The 11,749-nt window shown below is 38.3% G+C and overlaps 1 protein-coding gene across 3 annotated transcripts in view; it reads left to right on the plus strand.

The window, feature by feature from the left end:
• Positions 1-288: 288 nt before the first annotated feature.
• Larp4b (La ribonucleoprotein domain family, member 4B) overlaps positions 289-11,749 on the plus strand; it is a 48,233-nt gene continuing 36,772 nt past the window's right edge. For 2 of the 3 annotated variants that reach the window (XM_013009357.1, XM_013009360.1), the window contains exons 1-2: positions 289-405; positions 2,003-2,062. In XM_013009357.1, the coding sequence (XP_012864811.1) occupies positions 325-405; positions 2,003-2,062 (141 nt within the window). In that variant the 5' untranslated portion in view covers positions 289-324. The remainder of the gene's footprint in view (positions 406-2,002; positions 2,063-11,749) is intronic. The other variant, XM_013009359.1, reaches the window with a different exon arrangement.

An 11,749-nucleotide genomic window follows, 5' to 3' on the forward strand; every position in this document is an offset into this window, starting at 1 on the left:
CTCTACCACTCAGCCACCTTCCCAGCCCCGATGAAGACTTTTTTTCATATGGTTTGAACTCGGGGTCCCTGTGCTTGCTAGGCAAGCACTCTGCCACTTGATCCATGCCCCTCATCCTTGATAGTAGGTTTTTTTGTGTGTGTTAGTACAGTTGCACTAAGGTTTCCAGTATCATCATTGCCATCAAATTGGTGTGGAGAAGAAACTTAAGGGCCAAATATTATTTCTAGAATCAGTGATATACTGTATCCCTCATGACCTATTTTACTGTTTGCTGTGTTGCAGCATCCTGAAGTTAGCATTCATCTTTGTCCAGTGGAGCTCATGACTTCTGATCAGGACACTAAAGTTGTGGCTGAACCGCAGGCGCAGCGAGTCCAAGAGGGCAAGGACAGCTCTCATCTGGTAGGTGTTGTCAGAGGGGACGGGCAAGGCACCAGTTTCTTCTCTGATAAAGTATAGCAGGATTTAAGTTCAAAGCAATAAAATGTTTTTGGTCTTGCATATAAATAATACAGTTTCTCAGAGGAAGAAGGTGGTCTCACCTATCTGAAGTGAGGTTCATGGCTTAGAGCCTCCATAACACAAGACAGGTGAATAAGAGAAAAATGAACACATTTATTTAGTAAGGTGTGTTAATGTAACACAGGAGCCTTCAGAAATGAAGACTCTGATACATAAGTGTTTGCACTTTTGGAAAAGCATGTAGAGAAATAGAGGGCAATATCTAATGGTAATAAACTGAGAGAAGCACCTGTATGTGACAGTACTTTCCTTGAGGATTGAGCAGGCCCCGCTGGAATAAGGGCATTAGGAGCCATATTTAAGAGAAAGACAACTAGGAATTATGGTCCATTTTTGGAGGCTGTGAGGAAGAAAATCCTTACTGTTCCTATGATCTGGTAAATTTGTTTTTCTCATATACCAACGTGTGGTATTTGGGCTGCTGTGTTTTGAACCTTGTTAGACTGAAAAAATATTTGAGCAGCTTACTACAAGCTTTCGGTCAGAGGAAAAACAAGGTATCTATAACTCTGTAGATTCTTTAAAAGCTTTGTGTTTTATCTATTTTTGGCAGCACTGGGGTTTGACTCAGACATTGTATTGGTTAGGCAGATGTCCTACCACTGAGCCACATCTCTAGCCTCTTTGAGCTGGTTATTTTTTAGATTAGTGTCACTTTCTGCCCTAGCATTGTCCTAGACTAGATCTACTTCATTTAGGCTTCCTTTTGTAGCTGAGATGACTAGTGCACACACACACACACACACACACAGACCCATGCCCAGTTTCTTCCTTTTGTAGCTGAGATGACTAGTGCGCACACACACACACACACACACAGACCCATGCCCAGTTTCTTCCTTTTGTAGCTGAGATGACTAGCGTGCACGTGCGCGCGCACACACACACACACACTCACTCACTCACTGTTAAGATGGATGTGAAGTTTTCTGCTGTGGTTAGCCTGGAACTGAGATCTGCCTTCTACAGTTAGTATAACAGGCACATACCACCACACCAGCTATGAGTTGAGAAAGGGGTCTCTCAAAGTTTTTTGTCCAGGCTGCTCTTAAACTGTGATCCTTTGGATCACAGTTCCAGGGAGCTTGGTACCTGACTAAAGCTTTCTATTTTAAATCAAGAGAATGTAGTAACAATTTATAAACACTTCACAAAGATTACAACCATTAAAGTATAAAGAGTTAATTAAGCTTTTTATTCATATTATCCACATTTAATTTTGACTGCCTTCATTCATTTTATAATTTATCCTGTCAAGTAATAATATTCAAAATTTCTAAATGGCTTTGTGAAAATGAAAATACCTGTTATTTAAATTTTATCTATTGTAAAATTTCTATATTCTTGTGAATATATTCATGCTTTTTTTTAGTGTAAAAGTATATTTTTCAGTAAATTTTGTTTTGCTTAATGACTGGTTGAGATTATGTTTTCTTAATATTGTAGTTACAGTGTTTGGATGTTTTTAATTTTACAGATGAATGGTCCGATATCTCAAACCACTTCCCAAACAAGTTCCATCCCAGCTTTGAGTCAGGTAATTTCATAGCTTAGGTTCATAGGTAGCTCCTTACTTACAATAATGCTTGTTGTGAAAAAGTTAAAAAAGTAGATGTTTCTCAAAAGTGGAGAGGATCCATTCACCACTGTGTCCAGGGTACAGAGCGTGTCAATACTGTATTCTTTTTAAACACTCTTGAGTGTTTGAAAACACACAGCTCACAAATTTTATATATATACATACACACTATATATAATTTTTTTTAATTTAATTTTATTTTATTTGTGAACATACTGTACAGAGGGGTTACAATTGCATGGGCAACTATATATAATTTTTAATCCTGCATTTCATCATTTGTATGTATGCAGTAGAGCTGAAGTATTCCAAATTTATTCAGTTTGATTACCTTTTAAGTATCTTACAGCTTTTTCATAACTTGTAGTAAGCACCATCTAAGAATTTCATGTAGAAATTCAAAGAGAGGAATAATTCACTTACTCTTTTGGCAGGAGAGAGGACTCCTGGGGTTGAGCTCAGGGCCTTATATTTGCTGAGATAACGCTTTACCCCTTGAACCAAGGAGCTAACTCTTTTCATTTACTCTTAATAAAGTATATATATATATATTTTTTGGATCCGGTCGTGGGGCTTGAACTCTGGGCCTGGGCGCTGTCCCTCAGCTCTTCAGCTCAAGGCTAGCGCTCTACCACTTGAGCCACAGCGCCACTTCCGGCTTTTTTCTTTTTGCTTATGTGGTGCTGAGGAATCGAACCCAGGGTCTCAGGCATGCAAGGCAAGCGCTCTACCACTGAGCCACCTTCCCAGCCCAATAAAGTATATTTTTAAGTGAAAGAATATCCAAACTTATATTTCATCATTTTGTTATTTATATTAGATTTAAAGTTGAGAATTTTGCTGCTGAGTTGTATATTCATCACCTGTAATGTTGATGTAGACATTTATTTTGAAGGAGGCTGTAAGATGGGGTCTTATCATATATGGTCTTGAACTTGAAATCATTTTACCGTAGTCCCCCAAATAGCTTGGATTTTAGATATGTACAAGTGGCCTTGTTTCAGAACATTTTCATTCTGTTTTCTTGCTCATTTACAGTTGAACTCTTCCTTCTCTAGCCTTGGGTAATCTGTTTTCCCTTGTGTCCTTTGTTTACTTTGTATCTAGCATATGCTTTATGTTTAACAGGCAGGTAATTAATCTTCTCAGTCAAGTTTGAGGTTTTATTCATTCAGCAAATCAGAGTGTAAGTGCTAAAAAACAGCTAAGGCACTTTCTATAGAGATGGTTCAAAAATGAACATGAATTCATAAGTATTATTACTACTCCTAATATAATCTGCAAAGTTGTATTACCAAATTTTATGTAAACCGTCAATACAAAAATAATTATAGATAAGGAGTTAGGAGGCATTGTGATATAGTTGTGTCCACAGAAGAATGAATCTTTTTTTTTTTCTTTTGAGCCAGTCCTAGGGCTTGAACTCAAAGACTTGTGCCCTGTCCTTGAGCTGTTTTTGCTCAAGGCTAGCAGTATACCACTTCAGCCACAGTGCCGCTTCTGGCATTTTCTGAGTAATTTATTGGAGATAAGGTCTCACAGACTTTCTTGCCCGGGCTGGCTCTGATCCTCGGATCTCAGTGTCCTGAGTAGCGTGGATTACAGGTGTGAGCCACCAGAACCTGACAGTAATCTTCTATTTTGTCCGTAGCAAAGGAGTGTCTTTTTGAATGTTCTAGACTTGACACAATAAAGGGCTTTGGTTTGAAGTATATTGGATTAATAAAGTTAACATGCTAAATTTGCATTACATTTCTATGCATTTGCACACAGGAAAAATGAAACTCTGGAGCTTCCCAATATTTTAGAAACTGGGAGGAAAATAGAAAAGGAGAGTGATGATAGAGATGGGCAGAACGCAAGAGACAAATGTATAAAGAAAGTGGCCAACAGAAGTGAAGTAAACTAGGAACGATTGATTTGACCTTTAGTTGTGACCTTAGTGAAAGCAGCTCCAACGGATGCTGTAATAAGCAAGAGCTAGATTTCAGTGGTCAGCAATAGGAGAGTACCAGATATGGCCTAGACAATGACATTCTGCCTGATACCTTGATTCAGTGCTAAGAGGAAGGATAGTACAACCAAGAAAGGGATTTGCTGGGTGCCAATGGCTCACATCTAGAAACCTGACTATTTGGGAGGCTGAGATCTGGTTTAAATGCCTGTCTGGGCAGGAAAGTATGAAACTCATATTCAGTTAACCACCAAAAAGCTGGAAGTGGAGCTATGGCTCAAATGGTAGAGTGCTAGCCTTGAGCAAAAAAAAAGGAAAAAGAAAAAAAATCTGAGGCTTCTAGAGGCTCAGAGCTCCTAGACTCTGAATTCAAGCCCCAGAACGACTCCACGTATCCCCCTGCCCTGGGGGAGGAGGGCAGCAAGGGAAAAGGAAAGGGATTAAGAAGGTTTTGAAGGTGTTGGAGGTAGAGAGACAGCTACTTTTGACAGTGGGTCACTTCTGCTGCTCTGTAGAAAAAAGATATTACCTAGTGACTTGACATTTGGAAGTGGTGTTACTAAGTTAACAGTTCTTTAACTATTAGAACTACAGGTTCCATCTGTAGCAAAGATAAATGTCAAAAGATTTTCCAGCTAAAGCCCATTTGAGGACTCCATATTCTAAACCCTGCTGCACACTTTGGAGCCAAGTTGCTTGATTTCCTTAGAGTAACAGCTTTGGCTTCAGAGCCATTTTCCATTCTAATGATTATTGCATTTTATCATAAATGAAAAAAGAAGAGAAGAGTAAGGAGTATGGGTGTGATCTTTAAGCTACAAATAGTCCTAGGTGTAGAGAGTTTGTGTTAAATTACCTTCTGGGAAGGAAGATAGGGGGTTATGCCATTTCTTTTCTAATCAAAATGTATAACTTCTAATCTTAAATTGAAAACCTGACTCTTATGTATATTAACTTCTCTGTAGACAACTCAGTTAAACCTGAACTATGTCAGAAAATGTTTTACCACTTATTACACTAAAAAAATATCTTTGGCTGGAGCTATAGCTCAGTGGCAGAGCACTGGCTTGCATGAACAGGTCCTAGGTTTGTTTGATCCTCAGTTTCACTGAAACAAAATGGACAACAAACAAAAATATGTCCTTTTGCCTTTTGATTACAATTTTTGAATGAATGCTTAATAATTTTGAATAATAGCAGTGTAGTGATAAGAAAACTTGAATTTCTAGGAAAATCCCCTTTTTATATATGTACAAATGACATCTGCTACCTACTTTTTTGTACAATATTGATCTTGCAGGTTATCCATTCAGCAGTATATGATGCTTTTGGAAGTGCTCCTATTATGAGTACTAGTGGGTGTAGATTTTTTTCTCTTGTTCTTTCCTTTTGTCTTTGTTGTAATTTTCAGGCATCTGCAGAGCAGAGAGAATAATAAAATGAACTCCAGTGTACCCAACATGAACTTGAGCAATTCCCCACCCTCATATTAGGTGTTCTTGTTCCATTGTTTCTTTCTCCAACATACACAGTTGTTTATGTTTCAGTACATTTACTTTATTTTCTGAAGTATTTAAAAGCAAACTCTAGATAATCTGTCATTTCATCACAGGTGCTTCAAAATGTATTTCTAACTAGCACCATTTCATTTTCATTCTTTACAAAATTAGGAATAATTCCTTAATACAGATAGTATTTTTTGAAGCTAGAAAATCATTTACAAATATCTAGTTACAAATTAGTTACTAATACTATAAATCTTTTCATTACACTTAGGAAAATATGATAATAGCTGATAATAGCTGTATTTTGCAGCTGTTTTGAACCTTTGGATTCCATGTACTACTTGGATTTCAGCACAAGGAGTATGATAGTTGTCAGGCAGGACTCTGTTGTCATTAGAATTTGGATTTGAGTGGCAGGAACATGTGACTGCTATGCAAGGAGTTATTTTTGAGATCTGGGTGTTGGCCTCTCCTCAGAAACCATAGCAAGTTAGTGTGAGATGTATTTGTAGTCTCAGACAGAAAAGGACAAGCATTATAATGTGAGTTTCTGAACTTTTGAACATGGGTTGTTGCTTCAGCAAAGAATTAAGTAGTGACAATGACAATGAGAAAATGGGCCTGTTACAAAAATCTGTGGAGAAGAAGGAATCGGAAAACAAGATAAGTAAAACTTTATCTTCATTATTTGATACCCTTGACGGTGAGGAGCTTCACAATGTTGAAAATCGAACTAGCAGAGCAGCTGTTGGTGTTAATATGTGGACTAGAATTTTTTCAAGGCCTGGGCACAAACAAGATTATGGACGAAAGCAGTCATTGAATTCTATTTCCTCTTCAACATCTAAGTTGTTCACTAGATATGAAAGTTTAGGTGAAAGTTATAGGAATTCAGATATTGCTGTTATTGAGCAGAGTTCTGATCATGTCTGTGGCATAAATAGTGACAGACAGTGTTGTTCTGAAGAGGACCAGTGTCTCTCACATTTGCCGGTGTGTTCTGACCAGGCCCAACAGGAGAAAACTTCAAGTGACCATCTATGCTGTTACATGGCCACTTGTAAAAACTCTCTAGTAGAGAAAGAAAGTGTGGTATATGCTCAAATCAGTTTTAATGATGATAACTTTTTAGATGCATCCCATAGGGAGTTGCAAGATGAAAGCCCTATTTATGTTGGTGACAAACAATGTAAGAATTCACAAGAGAGCAAATTTTATAGCATTTGTGTTATAGATCCTGGGTGCCTGACTATGGAGGAAGAACTGTATGCTCCCATTTATGGAGCAGCTGCAGGAGAAGAATGTCATTCAGCTGTTACCTCTGAAGTTTGCGGTGTGGACTGGCCTGTAGTTAGCAGGAAGGAATGTTCAGGCTCACATGCCATCCCAGCAGCAGGAGTATCAAAGCTGCAACAGAATGAACTGTCACCTCCAGACATGTTGGATCTAAATGTAACAGAAGTATTTAGTGAAAAACCTGAGCCTAATTCTGAGCTTTTAATTGACAGTGATCCATTTTGTGAAACAAACATTGATAACTTGCAAGCTGAGTCCTTAAGGGCAAAAGCTTATACCAAATTCCCTAACGATTACACAGAAAGTAGTACATTGCATAATATTGGCCTACTCCCTGAGTTAAATATTAACACAGCCAGTGACTCACTAAAATGTGTGTGTGCTATTACCAAAGAAAGGGTAAGCCATGCTTCTGCGATAGGAAGTCAGATAGATGATTCACCTACCAATTTACCTAATGACACTTCATGTGTTGAGGAGAATGATGACATTGAAGCTGTTCCAGTTGGTATCAATCAAAGTTTAAACTCTAAAAATGGAGAAAATACCCCTACAAAACCAATGCAAAACAATGGTTATTTCCACCACAATGTTACCAGCTCAGGTAGTATCCTCTCCTTTGGTCTAGATAGGGTTGATTTAAATCCCAGAAGGTATAACTCTTCAGAGAGCTTCAGAGATAATTGTCATGCTCATTTCAGAGAGGTCACCCTGAGCAGAGTTGATCCTGCACCCCTCTCAGGGCCAGCTCTGACAAAGGAACAGCACTCAGGGGATGGCAGCCTGGAAACCAAAAGTGCCCAGCTGGCAAACAGAAGCAGACTATCCTTCCTGCAGCCTGAAAATTGTTCCTCTCGCCAAGATGAAGACAGAATGAGCATTTTAAAGGCTGAGGATCATAGCAAGAGGGCTGCTGAGTTGAAAGCTTGGTGTCATGAAGATCAGTGTATAGATAGCAGGACAGACAAAGCTCAGACACAGGCTTGTGATTTAACTTGTGTGGAATGTGAATCAGACACTACTAAAGGGATAGTCAAAAGGGTAGACACTGTGAAACTTAAATTTTCACAAGCACTGTCCCCAGATGACAAGTTTCATGATCATTCCAGATCTCTTCCGGGTATCTTTACATCTTCTCCTATTTTTGTCTCTGCTGGTCAAGAAGAAAGAGAAATAGACCTGAGTGAAGAAACAGAAAATGAACCGTGTGTGAAGAGTCCAGTCATTGTGTTACATGACCAACCTAGTGGTCCTCACATGCTAGAAAATGCTGGAAAAGAATCACAAATAGCTAATTATGGAGAGACAAGTAAAGAGGACATAGGAAACATCAAGTCAGATTCTGAAAAAAACTTTCACTGGGAAACAACTTGTATTAGTTCAAGTATAACAGAAAATCCTGATTTTGAAGCTAACCAAAAAGAAAAGCATTATCAAGAACATAAAATGCATAAACACAAAGACAAAGATCTTGATGTTATACTACCTTTAAGCCAAAGTTCAATTTCATTTAATAGTGGTGAAAACACAAAACTGAAGCAAGAAGTTTCTGATGCCTTTGATAATACTGCATCAGAATTCAGTAAGCTGAAACTAACATGTAAAGGCAAGATCAGTCCTAACAACTGTGTAGGTCCATTTGGGACAAATGGACAGACAAACCATTTCAAAGAAAAAAATGCCAGATCCACTGTTAAAGAGTCTATTTTAAATGGTGAAATGCATTTTGTGGGAAATTCAGAAGTGACTGTTGAAAATCTAGAGGTATGCAACGTTTCTAATGGGTTTCCTTGTTTGGTGAATGTTGCTCCAATACAAGTGGACGATTACACTGCCACTCTTGATGATGCATGCCAGTTAATTCCTGTCATTCCAGTAGAGAGCAAAGAAACTATAATATCAAATAATGACCATGTTGCATTGTTCACAGAAGATATCCTAAATATGTCTGAAAAACCCTCAGAAGTGGATTGTCAGAGTTTTCCAGAGGAATTCTCCCAGTTTTTGAATGAATATTCCTATTACCAGATAGGAGGGTTAGCAAGTCAGGTATTTCCTGAAAGACTGACTAATGGATGTAGCTATCCAGTGGGCTATCTATGGACTCATGCAATCACAAAGGATGTATTAGGAGATAAGCAGATGCTTAGTAAACCACAAAACTTAGAAAATACTTCATTTTCATTGGAACAGAACCTTTTTCAGCTACCAGTGTCAGAGGATGGTGTTGTTTGGGGTTGGCAAAGCAGAGGTGCACCGTTAGTAAGTATGTTTATCAGTGTGTGTTGCTGCACTGGGATATGGTAGTTTTACCTTTTGATTGCTATTTACTGAAAAACTAATAAAGTTTTATTAACAGTTGGCACTTTGAATGTTTATTGCAAGGCTGTGAGGTGACTGTAGCATCAACTTAACCATTTCCAAGTTGGAGAGTATAAACTCTGTGTTTTATTTAATCCAGTGTGTGTGTGTAAACTCTTTTTAGTACTAAACCTTTGTTAATAACCCCGGCACAGTGGTGATCAGACCACTCCCTGTGGGTGGTACCCCTTCTCTGTCTTCCTGCAGCTGGAGCCCTTTCCAGGGGAACATTGTCAGAAAGACAGTGTGATATGTTTCACCAAGTTTTTGACAGTGTATTTGCAAATGTGATTCAGTGACACTATAGGCCTCATTTGCAGAATATAAACTGTTAATTTTTGTATATGCTGCTTTGGTCAGCTGTAAAGTCTTGGTCTGTCTTCAGTCAGAATAACTTTTGAGCACCTTCTCAGGTTCCTAAGATGGAGCTGGCCCTCTCAAGGAAGAAGCTTTGCTACTGATGTTAGTCCTAGGATAGCACTTTCTAGAAATGCTGTAATACATGAAAACATTATTTGACAACAGGAGACTGACCTTGCTTATTAAACAGATGTGTTGAAGCAGAAGTAACTTAAGGAAGTTCCCTCATCCTTCAGTATACACAGAGGGTAGTTCTAAGAGTTCTGCAGAGCTAAAATCTATCTACATCAATTGTCCTGCCTGTAAAATATCATAGTATCTGTGTTTAATGCCTATTCTCCCTCATAATTGAACTCATTTCTGATTTACTTCCAGTAGCTAATACAAGGTAACTAAAATGCTAGGGAAATAGTTATTGTATTATATTGTTTAGGGAAAAATTAAGAAAAAAGTGTGAGCTGGACGCCAATGGGCTCACACCTGTAATCCTAGCTACTCAGGAGGCAGAGACCTGAGGATCACGGTTCAAAGCCAGCCCAGGCAGGATTGTCCATGAGACTCTTATCTCCAATAAACCACTGAGAAAACCAGAAGTGGCACAAGTGATAGAGTGCTAAACTTTAGCTGAAGAGCTCAGGGACAGTGCCTAGGCCCAGAGTTCAAACCCCATAACCCCCCCCCAAAAAAAGGTTGAAAATGTTAATACAGGTACAATTTCTCTAGTATTTTGAGGGGGGTAGGATGTCCAAAGTTGTTAAATCTATGACTATAGAACTCCTAGAGACAGAAGACTGACTGTACTTGAAATATAATGTCTCATTTATTCAATTAGTGGTTTATAAGTGATTTTTGTGGTATTAGGCAAGAAAAGCCATTGGTAATACAGAGGTAGATGTGGCTCAAATATAAAGATGTATAATGTGAATATCGTGTAATTTAAGAAGTAACTAATTAACCTGGTGGGTTTTTTTTTCTAGTTTTTTTTCCCCTTTCTTTCCATACCCACATTTAAAGAAAGAATTTCCTTCATGTTCATCAGTTTTTCTCCTTAAATAGTTGTGGAGTAAGAAAATCTACCATTAATATTAAGCCTTTAAAAATAACATACATAGTGTCTTTTATGTAAATGAATAGGTATACAGTTAGTATTTACTAATTGTTCACTGCTTGACACACCCATCTAGAGTGCAAATACTTCCTGTTGCTATCTTTTCCAAAGTGGCTTTAAGTTGGACACAATCTTTCTGCTTTAAATTAGCGTTTCAATTATGAGATATGCCCAGACAATATTGTGATCTGAGGCATTGCTGTGTTCAGTGTACTCATTACCTGACCTGTGTAACTATTTAACTATAATCCCTCTGTACATCACCTTTACAATCCTTTATTGTAGATTAAAATATGTAAAAAAGTATGTGCTGTTTTATTGAACAAAAATGATGTTGCCTTGCTTTTCAAAACTTGGTTTAAAAGTACTGTTACAGACTTCTTAAACCTTATGTAGCAGCTGTTTCTCCATTTTTTACCCTATTATGTCATCTATTTTATTGTTTCCCCCTATTACTCTCTTTCTTTCATTAATTTCTCTAATTCTTACTTTTCAGCTGGACTTTTTTTTTCTCACAGCTATAAAACAGATTTATGAATATTTTTTAATGTTAAAGTGTTCTGAGGGATAAAAGTTTCTGTGGCACATCAGAACTTTGGAATGTCCCATTCTTTTTTGGGGGTAGAGGGATGTCCCATTCTTGAAAGTAACGTTGGCTGTTGATGTAAAGTCACTTTAGAATGTGGCTGTTAAGGTCAGTTTGCTTCTGGTTTTATTTATTTATTGTTGCTTGTGAGGCCTGAACTCTGGGCCTGGGCACTATCCCTCAGCAATTCAGCTGAAGGCTATTGCTCTACCACTTGAGCCACAGCACTACCTCGGGCTTTTTCTGCTTATGTGGTGCTGAGGAATTGAACCCAGGGCCTCATGCATACAAGGCAGGCATTCTACCACTGAGCCACCTTCCCAGCCCTGCTTCTGTTTTTTTGTTTTGTTTTGTTTTTTGGTCCGGTCGCGGGGCCTGAACTCTGAGCCTGGGCGCTGTCCCTCAGCTCTTCAGCTCAAGGCTAGCGCTCTACCACTTGAGCCACAGCACCACTTCCGGCTTTTTTCTTATGTGG

This window comes from Dipodomys ordii, unplaced genomic scaffold (genome assembly GCF_000151885.1).
Source record: "Dipodomys ordii isolate 6190 unplaced genomic scaffold, Dord_2.0 Scaffold9, whole genome shotgun sequence".
In the NCBI taxonomy this organism is placed as follows: Eukaryota; Metazoa; Chordata; class Mammalia; order Rodentia; family Heteromyidae; genus Dipodomys; species Dipodomys ordii.